At 46.9% G+C, this 27965-nt stretch overlaps 1 protein-coding gene across 1 annotated transcript in view; it reads right to left on the bottom strand.

The window, feature by feature from the left end:
* The window catches only part of LOC149337547 (uncharacterized), a 69027-nt gene extending 48500 nt beyond the window's left edge, over positions 1–20527 (bottom strand). Inside the window, exons 1-2 of the mRNA XM_089554452.1 lie at positions 20515–20527; positions 20137–20315 (exon numbers count right to left, since the gene is read on the bottom strand). Of these exons, the coding sequence (XP_089410578.1) occupies positions 20137–20315; positions 20515–20527 (192 nt within the window). The remainder of the gene's footprint in view (positions 1–20136; positions 20316–20514) is intronic.
* Between the last annotated feature and the right edge of the window lie 7438 nt (positions 20528–27965).

Here is a 27965-nt window from a genome sequence, read left to right as displayed (position 1 = left end):
AAAGGCGGGTGGGAGCCGGTCTCAATGCGATGAGCCACGGTTGATGTACGGCCTAAAGGCTGATGGGCTGCATCGAAAGCGAAGCGGAAAGTGTGGAGAAGGGCTGAAAGCTGCTGACGGTAGGGGGACGGAAGAGTATCGTCGATGGCGGCGCGGAAAAGTTCGTCAGGCTCTGGTTCAGTAGCGAGCTCGGAATGCATGGCGTTTAGAGAGGGACCGCTGGCTGCCTCGTGGACATTAAGGGCAGAGAGAAGGCAGACAGGTTGAATGCAGCCAGGGGACTCACCAGGTAGCAGGGTAAGGGCACACGAGGATGGATTGTAGAGCAGCATCTTCGTGACACCCCGCCGAACATCGAGGACAGCAGAAGGTAGCGGCAGGTTCTTCCGGCGTACAAAGGAAGCAGACGGCGTAAATAAAACGGTGTCATCTGACGCGGCACGGCACGACAGGGAAACAAGGGCAGATGCTCCCGGCGCTACTTCAACATCTTCAGCGATAGTGACCTTGAGTGGCAAGGGGGCAGAGGTTTCAGTAGTAAGCTCGTCAAACAAAGGAGAAAATTCAACTTCAGCGCGGGCGCAATCGATGACGGCGTTGTTGTGTGACAGAAAGTCCCACCCGAGAATTATGTCATGCGAGCATGAGGACAGCACCAACAACTCGACTGGATACAATATATCGTCAATGATGACTCGCGCTGTGCACGAGGCGAGAGGGGCAATGCACTGTTCACTAGCGGTGCGGAGCGAGATACCCGTAAATGGCGTCGTGACTTTGCGCAAGCGGCGGCAGAGTTTTTCGTGAATCACTGATACTGAGGCACCCGTGTCGATAAGCGCATGTACCGGCAGTCCGTCGACGATGACCTGAAGAACGTTGCGTGGGGAAAACGGAGGCCTTGAGCTTTTCGAACAGCGCGCAGTTCTTGCCTCCGGAACTGCGGATCTTAGTTTCCCTCTTCAGCAGAGGGAGGGCGACGGCGCATTGGTGACAGTGAGCGACGGCGCGGTGATGGAGAACGTCGGGTCTCGTAAGCACGACGGTCGGGGGCGTACGCGTCTAGCGGCGAGGATGGAGAAGCCGAATAAAACATCTGGGATGGATGCACAGGGGTTGAGATGGTTGGCGATGCCACCATGCGACGGCGACAGTGGCGGGCGACATGTCCCGCGTACCCACAGGAGTAACAGATGGGTCGGTTATCCGATGTGCGCCAAGGGTTGTAAAGCCGCTGCGGAGACGGCGAAGAAACCGGGGCTGGTCGTAGAGACGGGGCGGGGCGCGGGACGGGCTGACGAGGTGGAACAGTCAGGGGCACGGAGCGCGCCGCTGCTTCTGCGTAGGTCATCCGAGCGGGTATAGGAGATGGTTGGGGATACTGAGCCTCGGCGTAGGTTAAGGGAGCAACCGAAGGAACTGGATGTGCAGTAGGAATAGCCTCGGCAACTTCATGGCGGATGACCTCCTGCAATGGCGCCACCAGAGGAGTCGCAGCGTCGTGACTGGAGGGCATCAACGAGAGCTGACGCGCGACTTCCTCGCGAACAAACTGCTTTATCTGCGGTGACAGTTGCGCCGGGTCGGTGTCAGATGTGAGGGAAGCAAGCGATTCCTGCTGCGAGAGCGGAGAACGGGTGAGGATGCGTCGCTTCCGAAGTTCGTCAAAGTTCTGGCAATGAGTAATGACGTCGGCGACTGTGGTGGGATTGCGTGCCAGAAGCATCTGGAACGCATCGTCGTCGATTCCTTTCAAAATGTTCTCAATCTTGGCGCGCTCAGACATAGAGGCATCAACTCGTGTGCACAGGTTCACAACGTCCTCTATGTAGCTGGTGAAATTTTCACCAGGCAGCTGCGCCCGACTTCGCAGGCGTTGTTCCGCGCGCAGCTTGCGCACCGCAGGCCTCCCAAATACATCAGAAAGATTGGACTTGAAAGCTGACCACGTGGGGATGTCGGATTCGTGGTTTCTGAACCATAGGTTCGCAACGTCCGAAAGGTAGAAGATGACGTTGTTGAGTTTGAGTGCATCGTCCCACTTGTTGTGGGTGCTCACCCGTTCGTACGATGCCAGCCAATCCTCGACGTCATCGTCACCGGTGCCACTGAAGAAAGCGGGATCACGCTGCCGCAGCGCTCCAGCGCACAGAACGGTCGGGGTGGGTGGTGCAGGACTGGGCACGGAGTCCTTAGGCATTGTGAGCGGCGGGAGAAGACGGCTGCGAAGGTCCAGGGCGTCAGACGACCGCAACCTCCACCAAATGAAAGGGGGTTCGCGTACTAGTGACCTCAGCTATACAGTTCACCAAACAGCTGAGCGGACGGCAGCAAAATCACAGTCAGTCTACACAGCCAGAGAGCTGGAGCCGCGCGCCGGCACACTTCGTCGTCAACTCCTTCGTCTGCCATCGAGGCAACCTGAGGCGCATTCATAATAGTTCAGGCGCGTTCATTGTAATTCACTACACTTTATTATTCCGATATTATAATTTTCATTTTATTTTTATATTTGCATTATCTTTTATTTTTTGTTTTTACTGTTTCATTCCTTTTATTGTATTTATGAAAAGCGTGCATTCACTAGCTGCGCCTTTATTCATGCTCAAACCTTGAGCATTCTTGGCGGAGTGGTAGCGTCTCCGCTTCAAATGCCGAAGGCCCTGGTTCAATTCCCAGTCTCAACGCAGTTTCCTTTTACGTAGTGACAAGTCGGCGGCGACGGCTGCGGCCATCTGCGTCGCGCGTGACGTCACTCGGCTTCGCGCATGCGCAGAACTCTCCATTCCGGCTAACGCGAAGCTCGGCTCCGTCCCCCGTAGTGAAGATTTTCGCTTCAGAAGGCAGTTCGCTATTCCTTCCATGTGTTTGGTGGCTGCTAGTTTCCTTCTGATTCATACTGTATCCATGTCACTCTTAAGATTTTTTTCGCGAATATATTTCGAATTGAAAATACCTGAGCAGCTGCAGCTGCATATCGCGTCGCAAAGTTATAGTAACCGACCAGTGAATTTTGTCACAGGATATTGCTCTTTCCAGGGCATTGGCTCTTGAAAAGAATAAAATTTCAGCATATCTAATTGCCCCCCGCAGCAGGCTAACGTTGGATGTCTGGCATGCACGGACTTTATATAATTATAAATCGAAAAGAAGCTTTGAACTCTTCTCTTGTCAACTATTCTTTTCCCTATAGTTGTTGCACTGCTGTCAGTCATCCTCGGGGATATTAAAATCCATCGTGCACAAAAGAAAAAAGAATTATAGGAACTGAAAAAAACAAATTACTCATGTCAACTTCACGTGCACTAACTAGCGCACCATAAGGCATTACGTCACCAAAAATAAATTCATAGGAACACAGTATCTATAACCTTGAATTCACACATATGAGCAATTCATATATTTTATGGCAGTGCTGTTCCCAACTACGCGGAGTAGGAACCAGTGGTGACACGTGACACGATTCTTCAGCATCTTGACTCGTAGAGCATAATGAATACCATTTAGAGGCCAACCTTTTCTGTGGGAATTGATCGTAGAGGAAGTGTGCTCCATAGATTATATATTATATTATTGTTATTACAATGTTCTATACTTGCTCAGTCAAAAGCTCTCGAGCCAAGGAAGGCCCATGTCGATGAGTGTAAAACTTACTTTTATGGCGCCTAGGAAAGAAGGGTCAAGACTGCAGCTACAAGCCCGGTATGCTCATTTCAGAAGCACAAAACCTGTGAAACCTTATATGCCGATTCGTGCTGAACCCGCTGCCCACAAGCGGTGTTCAGCTTAGAGCGAAATCCACATCTGCGAGGTGCCAGCGCGCAGATTCCGCGCTCTTCCCAGAAAATATGAGAGGAATGTTATGGCTGCAGCTGCGTCTGTTCAAAACCACGATACGTGAGCTTGAGACAACCCGCGCATTTCGAACGCCGAATATGTCCTGAATATGCAGTTTTTTTTCTTCAAGAGTAGATCAATCTCTGCAGGTAAGGTGGGTTAACTTGGGCTGTTAAAAAGGTAAAAAAGAAAAGCAGCAATAGAGCATAGATTAGAAATGATTTCAATGCTCATTTCGTGGCCGCTCACTAACGACCGTCTCGGATGCATCGCCTCTTAATAACACAACGCAGGTTGAATGGCATTTTTTTTTTTTGCACCAAACAAAACCCCGGGTAAAGCTTTTTGGTGTGTCTAAATATGTACCGGTCTGGGAACGGGAAAGCATGGTCTGCCTTCCTCAATATCTTTAGAGAGAGAGTTGTTTGTTTCGGCGTGCGCAAAGTTCACTCCCAAGGCTACGTCGCTCAGGAGTCGCGCCAAACTAAACGTTCACTCATTTGCCAGACACCTTTACTCATGCTTCAAAGCGAAACGTATGCCGGGCAACGCTGGCGGGCCGCGGCTCGGATGACATTGACTGACAGGCCTACGGACGCAAGGACTCCGGCATACAAGGAGGACGAGTTTGCGTTATCTTTTCTGCAGCGCTTAAAATAGGCACGCTCGCTACATGCGCCGGCGTCTGCAGTCGCAAAAGAAGTCAAATGGCACAGCCTACCAAACGCACAGTGTGCGACAGCCAACACACAGACCTACACATATCTCAGATAATTTTTAACGACAGCGCTCCAGCGCTCAATCGTCATAAAATACAAAAAAATCAAGCGGTATCCACCGCAGAAAGCGAGTTTGTGTGTGAGGCGTCAATCAAATGGATCTGAACAGACACTGTGTAGCGCCCAATTCCAGAAAAGCTTACATTCCCGGGCTCAGGATTTTCTGGCCGCGCTTCCACATCGTAGAAGCCAAACCACGTGACCACTTGGTGATGGGCACCTCCCTATTAAATTTTCAACGCACGAAGGGCAACACGGAACGGCAAACAATAGCGTAATCGGTCGAGAGCGCAACGTCTTCTGCAGTTCATAACTTACAGTTGTGGGTAAAATTTTGAACTCTATAGACCGTGCTACGCCTAGACTACAGCGTGGCCTAGAGACATACACATACAGAGTGTCCCAACTAACTTAAGCGTGGGTTCAAACATGTGCCCAGGCACTCTAAGGAGACGCGGTTGTATCGAGCGAGTCACAATTTTTTTGTATTGTGCTTGTGGGATAATTAGTGGAGATTAATTAACCTACTTCTCAAGCAACGAAGTTGGGCAAGAAATTCTAATCAGAAAGTTGCAGAACGGTCAGCAAAACGTCACTTTTAGTAGTTTGTAACTTTCCGTCTATCACAGATTATTTTTTTCGGCTCGCTGCAGGTGCACGCATGATACCCATCGCGGTGGCTCAGTGGTAAGGGGCTCGCCTACAGAGCCGAAGTTCCCTGGTTCGAACACGACCGCGGAGGTCTCGTTTCGATGGAGGCGTAACGCAAAAGGCGCCCGTGTGCTGTGCGATGTCAGTGCACGTTAAAGATCCCCGGGTAGTCAATTTATTCCCCAGACCTACACCACTTCTTTCCCTCTTTCTTCTTTCACTCCTCCCTTCCCTTACGGCGCGGTTCAGGTGTCCACCGAGATATGCGAGACAGATACTGCGCCATTTCCTTTCCTCAAAAACCAATTTACTGCAGATGCGCGCGAAATAGAAAATGATAAAACGTGACATGCCTGCTTAATGGGACCGGCTGCAGTGCTTTGAAAAGTGCCGCGCACAAACGGATCATTTAGCCTGGCGTTCTGCCCCTTAAAAAGTAACACGAGGGCGATGCAGGCGCAGGCTGCGCGATTCACGCTTCCGCAAGCGATAGGGCAGCGTCTGCTTGCCGCTATCATTATTCGCGGCGAGGGAAGCATACCGCTGTCGTATATCGCGCAGCCAGAGCTTGCGTCGCTGCTCTGTCGCCTTTTTAAGCGCCAGCATGCCCCGTTCAATGATCTGTTCCTTTGTACGCAGAACATTTCAGAACACAGCAATCACGGCGTGCAGGCGGGCATGTCACTAGATTGCTGGCTTGGGCTTGTTCTTGTTGCATGGCTAAAGGGAGCAGCGTGAAACAAGACAAGAAACAAGCTGACAAGACAGGCATCCTCGTCTTTTCGCGCTCTTCCCTCTAGCCATCCAACAAGACCAACAAGCTCAAGCCACAAATCTAGTACAATTGATTTCTTCTCGGCGTTTGTCCTGTTAGATTGTGTTCATCCTCATCTTTTCGCGCTGCTTCGTCTGGTCTAGACTTGTCAGATGAGTTTTTTTTTATAATTTGGGGGCATCCGCTCTAGTATGGGCAACAACAACTAAAATAAATATGACCAAGCTTCTTGTCTTGCAAAGAAAAATTATTCGGCTCATAGTAAACTTAGAACCAACGTCAAATATTCAACGCATAATAACATCACTTAATGTGATCCGCGTGGATAATATTTATGAATATCGCTTGTTACAATTAACTTATTTCGGTTCGGCAGGTATGGGTAATTTCTTGGTAAAACTTGCATCTCTTGAACACCGCACTGCAATAGTAAACCCTAGATGCACTGACACATGGTCCCTACCACATTTTAGAACAGACTACAAATTACAATCCTTGGCTCATAATCTTCCCGTTTTTCTCAACAAATATAAAGACACTGTTGGTTTTAGTCCTAAGCAATTGGGAACCTACTTCGTGCAAATATAATCTATCCATACACGTGTTCTTACTTTAAATATTATACTCGCATTTCAATATTATACTGTATAAAACTTTTGTGTTTTGTTTTCATCTCGTGCTACAGTGACGTATGCGTTGTATAACACTTTTAATGAACTTTTGAAATTTGTTGTTTGCTCCTGCTATGTTGTGTACTGGTTTCCTGGGCCTTTGTCAAGCTGGTTGCGCAGCCTTTAGCCAAGGCGACCATCCACTTGTTGGAAAACAAATTTGATTTGATTTGATTTGATTTGATTTGATTTGAAAACTTACTCTACCTTGGGCGGTTCTCCAAAATATTGGACTTCGTAACATGGCTTTCATAGATCACAAAAACAGATATTGTAGCCAATCTCCTAGTCGAGCATAGATACAAGTATTAAATTACTTTTCAGGGAGGGTATAGCTTATATACAATGGCTCGTACGTGACGAAATTTGCTCATCTGCATTACCCAGGTTCATGGGCCGCTAAGCATGAGTTTCCTTCATCCGCTTCGATTCTGCAAGCTAAGCAGCACGCTTGGCCTCCCTGGCTACTTCCGCGACTTCAAGATCTTTCATGTATTTTCTTACCTAGACAGCGCTTTCGCTTCTTTCGCCGTTTTTGGTGTCCTTTACGTCCCACCGAATGCACCTCCTTTATTTATTTTTTTTTGCTGCTTGCTAGCACGCTCAGCGTCTCTTGCTGCTTTCGCATTCTGACTCGCTATAGCATTTGTCCGCGAAGGAAAGATAACCTATGCTCCTTAAGAGTAACGGACTGGATTCCAAGAGAATGCACGCGTAGCATGGGGTGGCAGAAAGTTAGGTGGGCGGATGAGATTAAGAAGTTTGCGGGAACACGGTGGCCGCAACTGGCGAAGGACAGAATTAATTGGAGAGACATAGGAGATACGTTTTCTCTGCAATTTGAGTAGTCAGGCTGATGATGGTGATGATAGCAGTTGTCCGCTCTTCGGCGTCCTTAGCAAACGTTCGAATCGCACAAACAACGGACCAAAGTTGAGACCAAGACAGAATGCATTTATCCTGAGGCTACCTATTAAAACACGTAGCGCGAGAGGCTGCGGAGATCGTGGAGTGGTATAAGGTACCGGGAAGCAATGCTTCACTGGTTGCGCCCCCGACGGTTAGAATCCTACTCGGGACTATAGCATGGTTTCAACAGCAAGAGCTGTTATATGGAGCCTTTCCCACAGACCTCACAGCGTACGCCGTCAACATCTCGCCATATGAGCGGGTATTGACGGCCACAAGACAGCGATAAGGTGAAGGGCATCACGTGACCAGACCATCCGCCTGAGCAGCGTTAAGGCACGTGACCACATGTAGCCGATCTTGTTGCTTTTGGGGAAGTCAAAAGAAATCAACGGGTAAGTTGCGCGTTAGGGAGAACAGAAATAAAGAAGGTAGATATGGCAGCTGGGTCAGATTCCTAATCAGACGCACAGCGAAAGAACGACGCGATTCAGCAAAAACTCACCGAAGGAGGCCTGAAAGAAGTAATGATGCACTAAATGCTCGGAAGGTAAACCGCAACCCGTCAGCAACACTGTTCCAGTGACGAGTGACTGATGTGAAAGCAAATCTGGCCTTGATATTTTTTTTTTGCTTTTTTGGGGGGAGGGGGAGTCTTATTACTTTGCAGCTGCTGTAGGAGACAATGAATGCCTTCGAAAATAAATGCTGCATAACGGGGCTCGATCCTTGCACCTGTTTCACATATAGGTGGTACATGGCCCAGAGAAAAGAGGGGTGCTCGCACACAGCGCTTTTGAGTGTGAGAAGTGTTACCAATTTCATTTAGATTTTCACTAATCTGGTGAAACAGGGAGTGTATGATCAAGTAAAGGTTTCTCATCGATCCGCTGCAAATATTGTAGGATAAATGATAATAATAACTACTTATTGAGGAAACGAAATGGCGCAATATTTGACTCACATCTCGGTGGACATCTGAACAGCGTCGTAAGGGAAGGGAGGAAGGTGGGACTGAAAGAAGAGAGAGAGAAAGAGGTGCCGTCGCGGAGGTCTTCGGAGGAAATTCCACCTTTCACTGGCATTGCACAGCACACGGGCGTCTCTTGCGTTTCGCCTCCATCGAAACGCGGCCGCCGCGGTAGGGTTCGAACCCGGGCACTCCGGCTCGGTAGACGAGCGCCTTACCACTGAGCCACCGCGGAGGATCAACAAATGCGTATTATGGAAACATGTATTTTGTCTCGTGGACGCCACTCTCCACTCTCATTTTTAATCTCTCGTAGGTAAGGTATATAGTAGATACAAGGCAACAAACCGGAATCCGTCACAGCACCAAACAACAAAATGAATAAGGACTGAGGAGGAGACCCAGCCTGCTAGTCAATATTTCGACAAGGCGACTAGCATTTGTCTGGCCCAGGCGAAGACAAATGTCCTTTTGTCGAAAGACTGACTGGCGCACTACGGCTCCCGTGAACTCAGGGGGCCATCTTCGTACTGCCCATCGCAGTTGTCGATGACTAAACCTGGGCAGCAGAACCTCTTACTTTTGTGAAAAAAATATATACCACATTGCACCAAAAGTGGGGCTGAACCGCGACCCGGACCGGTTCGCAACGGTCCCTCTCAATCGTTCCGGCTCGGGTTCGGTTCCAAAATGACGAAAAATACATGAGTACAGTCCCGGTTTAGTGTTCAGGTTCGGTTCCGGTCCAAAACTCTACCTGCAAGCCAGGACGCCTGCGCCCTTAAACGCAACCGCCTTGAGCGCACTCCGTTGTTACTATCCATACTGGCACCTAAAAGGCGTATGTTCGAATCTCCACTCAAATATATACCCCTCTCATGAGTTTTAATTTTATTTGTTTTCTCGTGACCTAGGAGGACGGAGGGATAGAGGGACAAAAAGCTGCGGACAAATAACGGTGAAAATCATCCGGTAAAAGCAATCTTGCAATACAAAGCTTGTAGTTATGCAAAGAATCTCTTTTGCACCCAGAACACTCCTGCGATGGTTTAGGTGACTGGAGCTTTGTGCTTTGTGTACACACTCAGTTGTCAGCTTGGGGCTCCCCTAAATATTGCCAAATGAAGAGCCCCAGCCTTCACCGGGAGCTCAAAGCACTACCGTCGTAATGCAATCCAAACATAAAAGAATGAGTTCATGGAAGGACAGTTAGTGCTTTTGCGCCCGCAGGCGACAAAATATAAATTAATGGGAGAATCCTACCAGTTGTAGCAAAACCACAATCCGAGGTGTGGGCCCGGACAGACTCTCCTGACCTGCTATTGCAAAAGACGGACGGCATGGACGTGGAAACGGGATGTGGTCCATCAGGGTGGGGTTATGTTACGTAGGAAGAACGTGAGGGAGCGTGAGCTTTGCCAAATTATCCTGATATATACCAGCTCCTTATCAGGCCTCCAAACAGGGCGAGCGCTCTCTATTAGCCGGATGTGTGGCCCCCGGCCTCCTAGCGTACTTCTATACCACGGTACGTTTATCCGGATTGAGCGAACCACCGAAACAGGTCTCTGTACCAGGCGCGATGACCGAGGTCTTCTCCCTCAAGACAGGTTCCGACATCCCGACCTTCTGCTGGCATGCTATGGGAACAGAGTTTTGCGCCACCCGTTCGGTGCTTCTGCTCTTACTCTAAGCACGAGCCCTTTCCGGAGTTCGCGGCGCCGCACCACCGGCGTTCGAAACCGGCATTGACAATGAATGGTCGGTTAACTTGGATTTCGCTGGAAGCATTAACCGGAACGAAAACACCAAATCAGCCACAGGTACGCCCGCCGGGCCGCCGGACGGCCGCCCAGAGTTGTTCCGCTGCTCTGCCGTCTCATCATATCATATAAAAATCCATATCTACATTGATATATTGGCTACTTCTGATTGGCTACTTCTGAGCTTTTTTTGTGCTGTGTTTATCTTTCCGGCCACAGCGTCACCTGTTCACGCTGCCTGAAGATCCCAAGAACGCCACAAGATCTCGGGACGGACCCTCCGACACTGCCTTCACAATGCCTACGTTCGTTTTGTGAGGCGCGCAGGCCTACCTCAGCCTGGCTAACGGGCATGAACAGTAATTATGACATGGAAAGGACACATCCTGCTATTGATGCGTCTGCTGTTTCGCCTACCCTTCCACCTCAGGGATGTATCCTCAGCACCTCAACTCCTCCTGCACCCGGTATTTCGTCACTACTCAAGTCACCGTCTTCACCTGCATCGTTCACCCCTACCGCATTGCCTACTCATGTGCCTACCCCTACACCACTCCTTCCCACTCCTGCGCGACCTGTCTCTGATGCCAGCTTTGAACCGGCTGCGAAAAAGGTAAAGGCCACTCCAACCGATCCTACCCCTTCAAAGATGACAGCATCGAAATATTCACTCCCTGAACTTAATCGCTCCTTCCGAGTGCATATTAAGTCTACCTTGCAATACGACATAACGTCAGTTCCTTCAAGATCGGTGCAGCAGCTCATTGACCGTGCACTGGGCGTCTCAGGGTACCGCGGTTTTATTTACCATCGTCCCTCCAGCTCCATCACTGCTCAAGTAGCGTCACTTGCCGATGCTGAAAAGATCTGTCATATTGACAAATTATATATCAGCGAGTCACAGTATGTACCTGTGCACGCCTATCTAGCATCTGGACCCGGCTTGCAAAGATGTGTCATTTATGACCTGGAACCTAATGCGCCTCCGAAGGAAGTGATGACGGATCTGTACTCCGACACCCACTCAGTGTTTAATGCCTGCCAACTAGGGAACCGAGGCACATTTCTTCTCCTGCTTGCGGGGCCGTTAGAACTTCCCACCCGATTCTTCTATAATGGACGAATCGTTCATCCGAAGCCTTTCCGTCCTGCACCAGTCTTCTGTTACCGGTGCCTGCGACAAGGTCACACCAAAAAGTTCTGCCCTGCATCGCAAGACACTCTGCCCAAACCACCAGCGGATGGCGTTCCCTCATTCACGTGTCCTTTTTGTAAGGCAAACGACCACGACATCACTTATTCTAAAGGCCCTCGAAAGAAACGTCGTCCGGTTGCTGCGCATACTCAGCCTGGAGCAAGATCTCCAACCGTTTTGATGCTCTGTCGGCAGACTCATATGAGGATAATACTGAAAAACCGCCAGCATCGTTGCCCTCACCTTCTAGTATCCGCCCTTCCTATGCCTCTGTTTTAAAGCCAGGTTGCCGTAACAAGTGGAAAAAGGACGACGAATTTCCTCCGCTAAATCCCTCTATGTCTGATGAGATCTCTGCCATCGATGATGCGATCGCCAGCATACGCCAACAACTTGACCAGCTATGCCGACGTCGCTCTCTCCTACTACAACGTCCGTGTCTACCCCCAGTTTCGCCTGTCTGCCAAGTGCCTCAACCTTCAGGCTCATAATATGAACAAGCCGAGCAATCTGCAACTACAACCTCAATGTCATCCCTGATTATCCTGCTGCTGCAACTGCCTCAGATGATTGCATGTGTTTTGCAAGCGAATGGCCACTAACGCTACTTCCCATGTGCTGCAGTGGAACTGTCGAGGTCTTACTAATAAGCTCCCTGATTTGAAGCAGCGTATTCAAGACGGCAAACTCCCTGACTGGGCTTTCCTTCTACAGGAACATAATGCCATCCTTCCTCGGTCTGGTTATTGTGCATATCACTGTCCATCAATACCCGACCGCCGAAGTGGTCTTGCTCCTGGAAAAGCAGCTATATATGTTCATCATTCGACACCACATTCTCCCGTCGACCTATCTCGTTGGTGAAATACCCGTCAAGAAGTAATTGCCATTATCACTAAGCCGCAGCGTACTCCAGTATTATTGGTCTCTTTTTATGGTCGGCCCCAAACCTCTCTACTAAACTTTGGATGGCTTACCCATCTACGCACCTCCTACCCAGGTGTACCTAAAAGCAGCATGGTAGCCGGGCATCAAATAAGGCTTTTCGCAAATTTGAAAGACCTGGGCATGTTCTACAATTACCACGACGATGAATGTTTTCTGCGGAAGCACTTCTAGGCGTATTTTCCGACTTTGGGCATATACAGGGTGTTTCACGTAACTTGAAACAAGGATGTAAAAAAAAGCGGTAAACCGCGGCCCGCTCAAACCAACGCTACATTGTTCGCCATCATGAGGCGCTTCTCATACCAGCGGCTTGACAGTGCGCCAGCACTTTCCTCAGCGGCGCGGCGGCCGTTCACTTCGCCACGGTCAGCGGGCACGCTCCGTTTGCTCGAAACGCCGTTGAGAGCGCTTGCAATTTGGTAGCGCACGACAGTAGTCACGTGGTACTTTTGCATACCGGGAAAAAGGACCCCGTAGGAGATACGATGCTACAGTAAACTGGATCGGTTGTTTAGAAACCTGCTCTACAACCTAACGTAACGGTCTTGGCTCTAAAATGAGTATTTGAAAATTTGCATAATTCACCTTTGTTAATTAACAAATTCAGCGCAATAAAAAATATATTCTGAGGCACGCCACATGATAGCAAACAATATATAATTGGTTTCAGCGGGCTGCGGTTTACTGCTTTTTTTAAATCTTTGGTTCAAGTTACGTGAAACACCCTGCATACATACGTCCCTGAAGCCTGCTTTACGGACGGCGGCACACCTTCCCACCGGCTTGAGGGCAATCTGCCAGGTGAGTACACCTGGCAGGCCTTCACCTGGGTGAAGGGCTGGGTGAATGCCTTCAATGTAAATGCCTTGAGGACAAAGACATTTAGGTAAAAGTCCTTTGTGGTAAAGACCTTTAGGGTCAAATGCTTTTAGATCAAATGTCTTTAGGTCAAATGCTTTAAGCACGTAAGGACCTCATGTACGCACCGTAACTGTTGCTACAGCACAATATCCCATGCTTAGTCATGCTAAACCGGCTGTTTTTTCTTCAGAACTTAGGGAGTAGCAGCGCTCATTCGCTCTGAACATCTTCATCTGCATGCAGTGGTAAATGCTCAGCTTTTCTAACACCTCCAGAGCGGGAACCTTTTATGTGTGCTGGACAAAACTCTACTCTTGACACTTCTAGCTAAGACAAAAGTGCTTGTAGAAGATGCTATCACGGGGTTCGTATGGGTTTCCCTGCACTGCTGCAGGCTGGAACGGTCTTCTAAGCGCTACTGCATTCATCACCTGTTCATCTAAGTTCATTGAAAATTTTAAAAATATGTGCTATCGTAACAATAATTACCGGATACCTTCCACCCCTTATGTGCTACCTCTTCCTAGTACCTTTAAGGCAATCAGAAACCTGTGTTTACAATAGACAGCTCCTGTCTCGCAATACAACCAAATCAATCATGCACGCTCTGCTTATCGCCACGTTGCCTTTCATTTTACTGCACAGGCTACCCAACAGATTTTTGAATGCCTACTGGCGCCGGCCGACCAAGCGCTGAGCTTTTGAAAGAAATGTACGCCATTAGGAAGCTCAGTTGGCGAGTCACACTTTCAGAACCTTTAAATCAAACTAGCAGGAGCAAAACTTTATGTACCAATTTTGTCTGTAAAGACAATGCTTACACTTGCATTCGAAGACAGCCATTTAGGATCATTGAATTTACCCATCTGTCGGGACATGACACCTTTTTTTCTTACGAGTGTAGGTTCCTTATGGCCGGATTAAGCAGCGTTGACAAAATCTGAGCCACGCGCGTGATCTCAAACGCGTCCACAATTTCGAGCGAAAGCTGGTCAGCACATTCGTAAAAGGCCACATGGCTACATGCAGCACAGTGTTCAGCAGCATGCTGCCTGTGTACCCTAGCTATCCTATTCATGGCAATTTTGCAAAAAAGTTACATCGGCCTTGTGATGCGGCTCTGCGAGCCAGAAGCCAACGTGCGTAAAGAAGCGACTGTGTACTCTGCTACTCTGCTGTCCAGTGCTTGTCGCCGAGAACCAATGTTCGATCACTACTTAATCCTGCAGGGTTTGCACAACAGGAATTCCAGCTTCGGCCAACATTAAGGGCCCTCCTTACGTCAACACGGCACTAACTGTGTTATGAGAGAAGGAGATCAATTTCCTTTGTCGGCGGCATCCCGAGATAAAACAGCAAAAGAAAGACAATCAAATCACTGAACGGAAATGGTTCTGCTTTTATCGCCGCAACGGTTTTTCTTTGCTTTTTTCCCGGGGTTGCCAGAAGCAGACATTTGCCTCAAAGCTCATCAAATGACGATTCAATGTCAGCGCTTTCGTGCGTCATACTTTGGCCGCCCGGAATTTTTTTAATTTTTTGCCATGAATGTCTCAAGATGAACATATCTGTGGCAAACAGCTGCTCTTTGCGATGCCGTGTTCTTGTACTACAATAAATATATTCATCTGGCTAAATCAGGAACATGCAGCACTGAGAACGGTTCAAGACGTGCCCTCGCTTTAGGTGCGTGCGGCCGCAGGATACGTAACTAACCAGCAACAGGTAAAAGAAGCCGACAGCAAAATAAACCAAGGAGCATAGGGGGTCTTTTTTTAATTTGTAGTTTTCATCAAATGGAGATTAATAAAAGCAGAAGAAAGAACAAAGACACACCGCCGGTGGGATCTGAGCCCCCGACCTCCGAATTACGCGTCCAGTGCTCTACTAGCTGAGCTGCGGCGACGGTTGTCCAATCTTTGCTTTCGGGGGTATTTATTTTTACCTGTGTCCTAACCATGAGAGTGTTCATCAGCGCCACCCTCGGCCATAAGCGGCGGACGTAGTTAGTCCTATATTACCGCCGGTGCGACGTGGAACGCCATTGAACGGCGAAGGCGGAAGCTGTGTGAGAACCCTCTTATGCTTCCTATGGCCTCAAGGCTTCCAGGACCGAGGCCCTCGTGAAACAGTTAAGCAGACAAAGGGCAATGCGTGGCTTCCGGAGCGGTATGTTTCTTCCTGAATGCAGAAGGAGGTAGTTCAACAAAATCTTATACGACTGCAACGCTGAACTCTGTGGCGAACGCCTTGCGTTATTCGAGTGCGCATACTGTGCGGCATGCATATCCACCTATGCCGACGACATCGCCATGCTAACACGAATCATTCTTCGTTCTGGACGGCGCAATGCATCTGGACGCTTTCAGCTCCAGTCCTTCCCAAAAAAGCTTAAGTTAATTACGACTTTAATGTTGCGTGTGTGCTTCCAACTAACCGAATAAGAATACAGGGCTGGTAAAATAATTCACTTCCTTTCACTCGAGTCTATTCCACTGCAGTGCACACAATAATACCGACTATAGAAAGGACACGGTGGTGTATATAGAGTAGAATATAACTGCTATATGGTCCTGGCCCATAAATCGTACTCAATCACCGCTTCATCGAATCTCAGCCGTAGCGGCCACATTTCCATCAAGCGGAAATAGAAAAAAATAATCTAACTCAATCTGATTTTTATTTCAACATCAATGTCTACATACAATGATATTGCGTGTAGAATCCAAAAAGCCTCAAAATAGTGCTTAGCAGCGTCCACTGACCGTCTTCTTGACAGCGACACAGCAGTGATAGTAAATATACGAACAAAAAATAAGGAACAGAAGAGAGAGCAAGAATAGATGAGTAAGCCTTTACCCACGAGAAATCATAACAAAAAAGCATCAGCATTATCGCACTGGAAAGCAAATCTACACCAAGAGCTAAAAAAATATCTGCAACGTAGTTTTCGTATAGAGGCCAAAATATCGTAACATGTTAAAAAACAGGTATGTTTGCAAATCAATGATTAAGGAAGTTTGGAAGTTCGAAGCGCAGCATATGATCACTGTAGCTCGTGCAACTGAGGTTTGTGCGGGCTTAACGTCCCAAAGCGACTCAGGCTATGGGGGACGCCGTAGCGAAGGGCTCCGGAAATTTCGACCACCTAGGGTCCTTTAACGAGCATTGACATCGCACAGTACATGAGCCTCTACAATCTCGCCTTCATCAAAATTTTATCGCCGCGGCCGGGTTCGAGCCCGCGTCTTTTGGGTCAGCAGTCAAGCGCCATAACAACTGAGCCACCGTGGCGGTGTAGTTCGTAAAACTGCGCGGGACCTCGCAAATCTCATAAAAGTGAGTGTTCCGAATGTTTCTATTTTATTTTATTACAGGATATACAGCCAAGCGATTTGTTTTTCTTTCGGAAACCAGTTTCATAACGCCTGTTCAGCGAATGCTGATAAATTTCAGTGAACGGCACTAATGTTAATCACCTGAAAATGTTTCGCAGTGACTCTGTTAAGAGCACTGATGATTCCTAGCACGGCCTTTTTTGTATTATATGTCATTGATTTATGTTTGTTAAAGCGGTTGTCGACCAAATAACAGTAACTGACGGTCTAAATAAAGAGCGGGTTAAGAGAAAAGAACTTTACGCTTCTCGGAAAGCATTATGCTAATTTAGAAAATACTCCGGATATGCGGGACATTCTTTCTATCGTGCCCACTGGAGGGTCCCAGGAAAGGCGCTGCTAAAAGAGCACCCGCAAACAGGCACAATTTCAATTATCAAGTTTTTAAATTAGAACTCTTATTGCAAGTGGCAATTTGCTCATTACTAGCGTTCTGTGCAATGTCAGTGTCTCTAAAGATACCTGGAGGTTGGAAATCAATCAGTTGCCCTCCAGTACGGCATCTCTACTAGTCTATGTACACGTTTAAGAAATTAAACAGCATATGCTATTCCATAATACAGCATCACACGCTACCTTTAAATTAGAGTCAACAAATACGCGCCGTCTAGTTTTGCAACAAATCCAAACAAGTGGCGCTGAAAGAAACAAATACAACACCTCTTGGCAGTCCCACTTGCCTTGGCTGTTCCCTTTCCGTCAAGTCCGCCCGACACCGCACCGTCAAAAAGGTAACTGGCAGTCGATTCCGAGCGGACGAGGGGGCGGCGCGACAAACCACGGACGCCGAGCAGCTGTTCTCAGAGCCGACACGCATTTGCGACGTAGCAGCACCTGCGCCGCGGCACTCGGCCCTCGAGGGCACTGTTCCACTGCTCATTAGCGGCAAATCTAGGGCGACCTGTCTGTCTTTCGCTCGTGGCGTGAGAGCACACGACGTTCACTGAATACAGGCAAGCCTAATGAGCCCTTCGGGTTCCTCCTTGGAGCTCATGCGGAATTCTGTTCAGGTCTCGCTTACCTCATGGTTATGACACTATGTCTGATCGACACGTCGGTACTGGTGGACAAGACGGGACAGGCCTGCAACAGATCCGCTCACTCACTACAGTACCCTCCACGGCGGTTACACACCACTGAGCGTTAAATGCATGTTAAAAGCACTTTTTTATCATCCGATGGACTTACAAGTCGAGGAAAGAGATCAGTTACCCAAGTATTTGGATCTTATTTTGGTGGAAAAGACGTATACATCATCAGCAAGAAAGTTCAAAACAGGAGCATTCTATAAGGAGACGAAACAAAAGGCGCTTCAAATAGTCCTGGCATTGTTTCTCTCCAGGAAGCGAGGCCTTGCCGTTGTTGTTGTAGCTTCGTAGGCAACAACAACAACAACGACGAGGCATCGCCTCCTGGAGAAAAACATTGCACTCACTATGCTTTGCAAAAGCCGTTGAGAAAATGAGTACGAGAATTACATGTCAAGGGAGAAAACCAGCCAAAAAAGACGGAAACACAAGAAGAGAACGACACAGGACAACGGCTGGACTAACAACTGAATTTTTCATTGAGTACAGACCGCCAAGTAATCACCACGCATGCGCCAAGGCAACACTCAAACATGATCACTCAAATAATCAAATTATTTTGCCGTTAATGCTATCGATGGTGAGCTGACGCAAGCATCACCATGTTTGGCAATCTGGAAGGCCTCAAAGATTTCACGAGCCTTCCGTGTTTTTCCGCAGCCCAGGATGGTGACATCTGCGAAACGTGGGGAACATTTTCCGGGACATCTACTGCAATGCAAAGCAAGATTACCATCTTCACCAGCGCCGACTTTTTTTCTGTGCTTGCGCAACCTCTCGTTCACACAGTCCCCTGTCTGACCTATATAAAATTTTCCACAGGTCAGCGGAATCTTGTAGATCACTTCGGTCCGGCACTTTGTGTACATAGTTCTATGTTTGGTCGTGCAACGCTTCTTATTTCCGCCAGGCATAATTCGTGCGCAAAGACCTGAAAGCTTAACTGGCGCAGAAAACACCAAATTGACCCCCTGGCGCTCGGCGACTTTCTTAACATTGTGCGCCACTTTGTGCAAATAAGGCATGACTTGCACTTTTTTCCTTTTGTCAGATGCATCATTGTTTCCCTCCTTGGCCATGCCATTCATCTCCTTTAATATGGATTCAGCGACCGCTCTCAACATTTCTCCTGGGAAGCCTGCATCAGATAGACGTTGGGCTTGCGTAGTGACACTGGTTGACACGGTGTGGCAGCAACTTTTTTTCACGGCGTTATGGAAACAAGCCTTAGCAATACCTCGCTTGACTAGTTTAGAGTGGTTAGAGTCAAAGGGTAGCAGCCCCTTTTTTGTTCTTGGTGAGTACATCCAGCACACATGGCCTTTTCCAGAAAAGGTTAGCAACAAGTCTAAAAAACGGATGGAATTGTTAGTGGCTAGTTCGTGAGTAAACTTCAAATGGGATGAGCAGCGCCTAAAGGCACCCAAAACATGTTCAACCATCATCTTATAGGAGTCAATAGGTCCGATGTTTAAAAGCACTAAAAAGTCATCAACATATCTGACAACTCGCAGAACACACCCGTCGTCCAAAAAACTTACAAGGGAGTGGTCAAACTTTGCTAAGAAAATATTGCAAAGCACTGGGGCTACACAAGCTCCTATACAAATTCCATTTTTCTGGATATAAAACTTGTTATTAAACTCAACCAGTGTCGAAGAGAAGTACATTGCAAGAAGCTCCAAAAAACTTTCGCTCTGAATACCACATCTTGTTTGAAAGGTCACTTCACCGGACTCTTCAATAAGTTCTTTCACCGCATGGAACAGTTCGTCGTGAGGAATAGAGTAGAAAACGTCCTCGATGTCCACAGAGAAGGCCATGTTTGCTCCTTGTAGGTCTTGCTGGAGCTCCTGCACGAGTGACGCTGAGTTCCTAATCCCGAAAGGGTCTATTGGACAAAGACTATTCAGATGTCGTTGAAGATAGTGTCCAACCACTTTCTGCCACGAGCCCTCTTCTGTAACAATGGCTCTCAACGGTACCGATGGCTTGTGTGTCTTTGCTGAGAAAAACACTTGTAGCGAGTTACGCGAAGATTTCTTTACGGATTTTAGCAAGTGGTCCAAATTGAGTTCTTCAAGGAGCTGCTCAGCAGCAGACCTTACCTTGGTCGGCTTTTTCGAAGCACTTACAAAATGTTTTGCCATGGCCACCGCAGCTTTTTCGTTGAACCGCCCCATAGGCAGCACAACAAAACAGCCTTCCTTGTCAGACTGTAGAAGAGCACGCTTCGAGTCACGAAAAAAACTAACCACCTTGCGAAGGTCTTGCATTTTCCTTGCGCCAACTTGGTTCTCTGACTTCCGAAGACAGTCAACTCCTTCGGACAGGCATCTCTCCTTTTCTTGGGTAGGAGCCAGGTCCGAGACGCCTCTGACAACCGCCAATAGCTCATGGTTCTTCACTTCGGGCACCAAGCAGTACTTGGGACCCTTGGACAACAGGGAGTCGATATTCTCAGGCCCCGCTACGCAGTCGATGTATGTCACAGGTCCTGGGTTCAGTGTTCTTTTCTTCTTTCTAGGAAGCTAAACGCGACATTGGTTCCAGTGGCATTCGGTGAGACGGGCTGCCAGTCGACATGAGTCCTGGAAACGTCTCTCGTTGGCCCAACCATCAGCGCTGTAGGCCGTAACGGCACGGAGCCAGTCACGCAGGTTCCTCACCTGGCGCCAGCATTCCGACTTAAGGATGCGGCAGACCCTTCTCCAGTGGCCTGTGGACGGCTCCAGAAAGCCAAAGAGCCCAATCACATCAGGAGGAGGCACGTCGTTCTTGATGCAGTACGTCAGGTAGCGCGCACGGCATGTAGTCAAAGCAATGGCACTGACGCACGCGTTGGCACGATTACACAGAGGTTGACATAAAAGGAAAGAGCCCACGGTAGAAGAAAAGTACAGGAGCAGGGAAGAATGGTGGGCCTGTTGGTAAGGCATGTCAAGGGAGAAAACCAGCCAAAAAAGACGGAAACACAAGAAGAGAACGACACAGGACAACGGCTGGACTAACAACTGAATTTTTCATTGAGTACAGACCGCCAAGTAATCACCACGCATGCGCCAAGGCAACACTCAAACATGATCACTCAAATAATCAAATTCTTTTGCCGTTAATGCTATCGATGGTGAGCTGGTGAGAATTACATGTGCCATTTATCACGTACAGAAAACAAAGCGGTGAAGTAACAAAAGGGCATGATATAAGCTAAATCGTAAGTACCACAAAAAAAAATAGAATCTTTCTCTAAACAAAAGATTACATCACAACCAGTTAGATTATTATAGTGTCAAAAGGAAAGAACAAGCAACAGTTGCATAGATATATAACAATAATCTAACAAGAAACACGATAATACGAGCAAAACACTAACATGAATGAGATAACAAAAAAAAAAGACAGGACAAACGAATAACTAATAGACAGCGTTCTCACTTGTTCAAAAACGTGCATTGGAGTTTTATATGTTCCAGCAGGCCCACAAATGCTGAAAACATATGACTGCACAAACTTAAAAATAATTATCAGAACAAAAGCGCGCAACCAAGTACTTGTACATCATCCTGTGGCGACACAGGCTCCTCACATCATGTGTCTTTGTCAATTTGATTTGCTATCGGTCTTGGAATCATTAGCTGGACTATTCCGGCGGGGGGGAGGCGTGCCGGCCCGTGAGGGCTGAAAACCGCTGTGCGATCGTTTTTGACACGCGGATGCGCCCACATGCGGACGCCACATGCGGACGCATGCCACATGCCGCATGACGCATTCACGAGCCGAACAGTGGGCGGATGGTCGCGTCCACCCGGGCGAACTAAGGGCCGTTGTACGATCGCTTTTGGGCGGATCCGCCAGGCAGGCGGACTACGTGACGTCTGCCTCCGCTTCTGCCGCGGCAAGATGGCCGTCTGTCGACTGATCGAGGCATAGGTCGTGGCTGTAGTGGCTGTAGCTGTGCCGCGAAGCATACTATATTGCCCACATGTTGATATTACGAGTGTTGAGAGCAACTTCGAACTTCTCCGCGTGCAGCAGCAGCGAGCGACAGTTTCCCGAGTGTAATTCTGCAATAATCGACGCTGATGTAGTTGACAGAGCGCCTCTTCAAACCGACGCAAGACCTACGCGTTGGAGGTGTCACGAAGTGTTTATATGGAGCTGTTTGTGGTTGCTGCAAGCGTTCCTAATTCCTGCGAGGATCATCACGCACAGCGGCGAGCAACAGCTGCTCACGGTGAACTTCTGTGCGTGCATGAGCTGCCTAGCACAGTTACTAGTGTCCGCGTAGTGAAAGTGATTGCGATCGAAGCGAGTGCTTTTACGTCAAGGCAGTGAAATGTGCACCTTCGAGAGCTCACTACGCACGCCGTGCTTTCCTAATGCTGAAATGAACTTGGCGTTGTGCAGCTAGTCGCATTCGTAGCGATGGTTGCAGTGATCGCGACCGAACCATGCACATGACGTTGTTCCTGGCTACGCATTCGTTACCATTTTGTTCGCGATTCGTGTTGGCCCTGTGCTTGAGAATTCCCGTGTGTGCGACGTAACGCGACGCGAGCTTGGGTGCACGGCCGTCCGACTTTCTGCGGCGACAACAGCGATGTCGCCATCCTTCTGCGCTTTGGTGCTCCATTCAGTACGTTTTGTGATGATGGGTGCTCGGGTTACGACTCGCGTGAGGAACTGTGCAACCCTTGTGAAAACATCGGTGCTGTGCAAATGTATCTTAGGAAGCGTCATTTATTTTCATTTCCTACCGGCTGTGCGCACATTTGCCTGCAATAAATATCTGCGTGATGAAGGGGTGACTGACCTTCCTCTAGCCATTTCGGTTTAGGTTGTGACAACATGGTATTACGCGATTACAAACAAGAATCATTGCCGCATTTAAATCACGGCTGGTTGACAGTGTAGAAATCTCTAATATGTGCCAACTCATAAGTCTGTTTTTCATGAGCATTTCAATTGATGTAGCGCAGATAAAAAAAGTGTGGTAGCAGCTTATGCGCTGAAAACTGGTTGGCTGGTTTATGGGTTTTAACGTCCCAAAGCGACTAAGGCTATGAGAGACGCCGTAGTGGGGGGCTCCGGAAATTTCTACCACCTGAGGTTCTTTAACGTGCACTTACATCGCACAGTACTCTCCACATAGCAAGTTGGGCGTAACGAGTCTTGATGAAAAATAAAAAAAAAATTGAGAAAACCTTAGCCATTGCTTTTTTTCTCTTTTTGCTTAGCAGTGTTAAGTCAATATTGACAAATGATTGGCAGTATTCAGTTTAAGTGGGATGTTGGTTTCCACTGCAATCAGAAAAATGCAGTGGTCTTGAAGCACCTCATGGGCAATGACAGTGTTTGTTGTTGATTTTCCTCACGGTCCTTTTCGATATGGAGATCAGTGGTACGAAACTGGATGTGTTCACAATGCTATTGTTGCGGAGCTGCTCACAAAATCGGCTTTATTGGTGTTGAGCGGTTGTTCAGCAGCGCTTCCTGGGTCAGCCGCAGCAGTTTGTTTAACAAGACATTCTCGAAGCTTTGAGATGTCGTTGATGCATTTGCATATGTCAATACGCTACTTTGATTTGCCTGTGACTGCTTGCTAGAGACATGATTACTTGCAGACTGCGTAATGAGCCCTGTGGAGCTCGTAAAGCTACGCAAGGAATAAAGATAATGGGAACAACACCACTGCACAGGATAGCAATTCTTGCTCGGTCATCGTCCCTTAGCACAGTTTCGACATGCCAACTTGACACCAGTTCACCCCACAGTACACTATGATTAAGTTCTGTGAAATTTACGTTAATCAACAATGTCAGAGGAAGCAGGTTGTGTAGGCGTATCTAGTGCATGCTGTGCAGATAGCTTCCTGCCTCATCACAGCCTGGCCCCCCTGTGTTTCTTACCCTTCATCACCCAGTACCTATGGCCCATTTTTGTGGCATTGCCATGGGATGCAAATCACCAAACACATTTCATACTCTTGCCCCTGCTAGATTGTTTTGGCCCATAAGTTTTTTTCATAAAAATCGGCAAGCTTTTCGAAAGCATTTCTGCAATATCCAACTTTCGCTTGTTCTTCACGACATGCACCTTGACTGCAACATCCCCCTATGATGCTTTTTTCTTTTGCTTTGAAAAAACATGCGATTCCTGGATTTATGTAAGGCTGGTTTTCTCGTGCTTTAACTTGCATCCGATAGCTCTAAACTGGATCCAAGCTTAAACGACCAGCCGTCGCCAGATTTCTTTTGCCAATTCTCATGCATCCTGCCTTTCCGTGCGATCTCGGACGTCCCCCGAGGCACTCCTTTAGGCCTCAGCTTTTTAGTACATGGATTATTACCTTCCCTTCAGTGTTTTGTCACATGCCTTCACCGATAGCTCTATGGGGTGTGCCACCTTCAAATCAATACCAGCATTTGAGTTGTCTAAACAACATTTTACATCCTCTGGATTGGCTTGTTTGATAATGTTACGAAGAATGCACTAATATTTTTTTTTATTGTCGCATTACATTTTGCCAACTTATAAGGCCTTCCGTAAATGTCTATTTACTGTATGCTGGTTCAAATACTCACCTAATAATCTTCATACACCCACCCATAACATATGATATTTACACCACGACGTGTCCTTAGTATCACCGTCTTTCAAGTTGCTTGCATTCGAATACCCTGTGTGATATCAGCTTGGGTATTTTAATGGCACATGCCACAAATCTAACTTAACTAGAATCCTGGAATGAGTTAAGACCTGAGCCGCTTGTTTTATGCTCTAAGACTGTTTTTGAAGCTCCACTGTAACAGCACTAAAGGTGAATCTTCAAATTTCTGCATGTCGAGCAGAAACTGCAGATTTTTTAAACTGATTATCGTCCCATAACGAACTAATCAGTTCTGACTCGTGGTTCCTTCTGCACTAGACGCACAAGCAGTGTTGTGCCTTAGTTAGCTCATGCCACTGCATTTCAAGATCCATTTTTGTTTTTGCCACAAAAGGCTAGAATGGCCTTCCAACTCACAGGGCTTACTAACCGCTTGTCCTTTGAGCTAGTCACTGCAGAAATCGATGCATTAAATGATGATGTTCATCCACTGAATTAGGTAAATCCGCCAAGGTGAAGATTTTTGATAAGGGAGTAATTACTCATTAGCATCAACTCAAGTGAAACCATAAGGCTACAAAGAAAACATACAAAGCTTTCCTTTGTAGTGGTATGGCTGTACATGGATGCTAATGGTTAATTACTTGTTATTAGTAAATTTCAAACTCATGAAGTTCCTACTTGGCGTATCTTGTTAGCTCACCACTCACGTATTATCATTTATTACTGTTTAGGTACAATAAATGTTAAATTAAACTGTTCTGAAGAAGTGCTTAGCCGCTAGCTCAGCTCAGCAAACCAATACAATGCTATCTTATGCGTAAGAACTTTCCTCACAATCTATTTCAAGTAATATCGAGGCAGATTTACACAATAGTTTTGTCGAACGGTATACAGTTGCATTTAGGCTAGCTTGCACACTGCACAAGCTAGGTCTAGCTAGCTAAACTCGTGCACTGAAAAGCTAAGCATGCATTACTGTGCCTACCTGTGTCAGACTTTTTTTTGGTGCGTCTCTCTTATTGTCTCTTCAGCTAAGCAAGACATCGACTTCATAACATGGCTCAGTGAGAATGCTGCAAATGCATACTTATGCGTGTGACTTTTATATATTCAGGATAGTGTTAACAGGACTGCTGGTTCATCTTAAACACAAAACCCGTCGCCTTCAAGTTGCAGTATAGAGATGCCAGAAACAACAAAAGCCATCACTGCTTTTCTGTTTTTTTTTGGCATTCTCTGGCCTAACTTCATATTGGTCGTTTCCAAATTTCTGTTGCCTGTCAATGCCTCAGTTAATTTTTCTTTGAAGGCACACTGGCAGTGATATAGGTATATTTAGGTGAACATGTTGATAGTCAGCAACTAACAGCCCTCTAAAATTCAGCATATGTTAAGTGGTATGAACATCAGTTAACAGTTAGCATTGCTCGCTTTTGCTTGCTATCTTGGGAACTGATTGTTACATTCAGCCATTCTACATTTTACTGATCAGTGAAAATAAATTTAGACATTGCTTAAAGGCTGTATCAGAGAACATATGCATATATACCTGTCACATATTTAAACGGCTTATTTGTAATTTCATTTTATTGCACGACATCATAGCTCCCTTACTCAAAATCCAATTTTACAAATTCTGCTTGAGATCTTAGTGTTTGCTCGAGATAACCAGATAATATGACCATCGTACCCTGTTTCCCTGACTATACAAGTATTCTTTTTCAGCCTAAGCCAGGAGCCGTTGCCATTTAAACCCTCCCGATTGGTTCTTGCATTTACTCTACCTGTAATCCAGTTTACTGGCTCCGACATCTCATTATATTTATACTAATGAGAATGGCATGTACAGACTTTTATGCAATACAGAGGCACCCACTTTGTTTTGCATTCACAGCGACATTTGAGAATGCTTTGGAGTTGTACAGAGTTATGTGCCAGCTTGTTTTGTACATAGAAACAATGACATGGCCTTTAGCAGAACTTCCCATACTTTTTTTCAACATTGTATTCTGGTTTGTGCAACTGTAATATGAGCTCAGAAAGGAATGCTAAACCACAACTTGATGGCCCGCTGTCACTGTGCAGAACAAAGCCATACACTTTTAGCCCAGTGATGAACGTCTAAGCCCCTTTGCAGCCGCATAGTGCTATTTATATTTTGGCTTTAATAATGATATCACTGTTCTGTGAAATGCAGAACTGCTTAATTACAACCTCTTCCAATTAGCTGGAAACATAGTTTCTCATGTACATTAGCATCTGTTGGACAACACTGTTGTGCTAAATTGTGAATGTTAAATGCATGCACAATTCAGACGCACATACACACACCTTATATATTGAATAGGTAAGCATGTCTTTTGCAGTAACAGTATAGGGAGCCAAAGAGAAGGCAGTTTACATATTACAGTGACTGTGCAAAATGCCTGGGAGAGGCTGCAAGTGCAATTATTTGTTTTTTCTCTGTCAGCAGCTCAAAAACACTGCAGTGTGTTATTTTGAATACTGACTAAAAATTTTAAGTATGTGATCATAACTACTAAGAAATGTGATTATACCGATTGTAATTACGGACAGTTGTTAGCAGCCTGTACTGCAGCCTGGCCCGATCGAGAATTCGCAGTAAGAATTGCGTCGTCGCTGTGAAATCGTCGGGGCAGCGTAACTTTCAGAGCAGGCAGCATTCTGTTATTTTGGGGCAGGAATCACGGGCCGTTGTGAGAACTTAGCGCCGAACGAGGAGTACTCGATTGCGATTTGACGCGTTTTTCAGTATCTTGGGTAGAAATCTTTCTGCTTTTTTTAACTGCAAAGCGCCATGACAAGGACGACAATAAAAAAGCAGGCCGGCGAGCCATAAACCTTGAAACGCAAAGAGAATTTTTCCACTTGGTCGGTCTGATTGACTGGAGTCAGGTATACAATGAGAAAGATTCTGACAGCGCTTACGAGAAATTCTTTTCTTTACTACGCGCTTCACACAATGCCGCATTTCCTGTATTACAGCCATCTGGTCGTAATAGAAGAAAACACAAGAAACCTTGGGTTAATTCTGAGCTTTATCACCGTATCAAAATAAAAAACAAGTTATATCATGATTTTATTCGTACACGAGTTCCAAATACATTTGCAGAGTTCAAGAAGTACCGAAATGCTTTAACGGCCGATTTAAGAAAAGCAAAACAGTGCTACTACCAGAATCTTTTTGAGAGCATATATAATAATCAGCGACGAATTTGGGAGGTTGTAAACTCGCTCACTTCAAGAAAAAAAAACAATGGATAGCATTACGCAGCTCATAGTCGATGGTGAAGCACTCAGTGGTGAACGGCTAGCTGATGCAATGAACACACATTTTGTGGATGCTGGCTCCTACAGTATCCCGAATGCAGCTGCCTGCGACGACCGCATGCCAGTGGACACAATGCTGAGTCACTCTCTTTTCTTGAGGCCTACTGATCCAAGTGAAGTTTCAAGTATAATCGGCAAGCTTAAAAATAATATATC

This window comes from Amblyomma mixtum, chromosome 7, assembly GCF_055824585.1.
Source record: "Amblyomma mixtum isolate Tamu chromosome 7, ASM5582458v1, whole genome shotgun sequence".
NCBI lineage: Eukaryota > Metazoa > Arthropoda > Arachnida > Ixodida > Ixodidae > Amblyomma > Amblyomma mixtum.
Note: the sequence above shows the minus strand (reverse complement) of the source record. Positions and strands in the feature narration are given on the sequence as shown.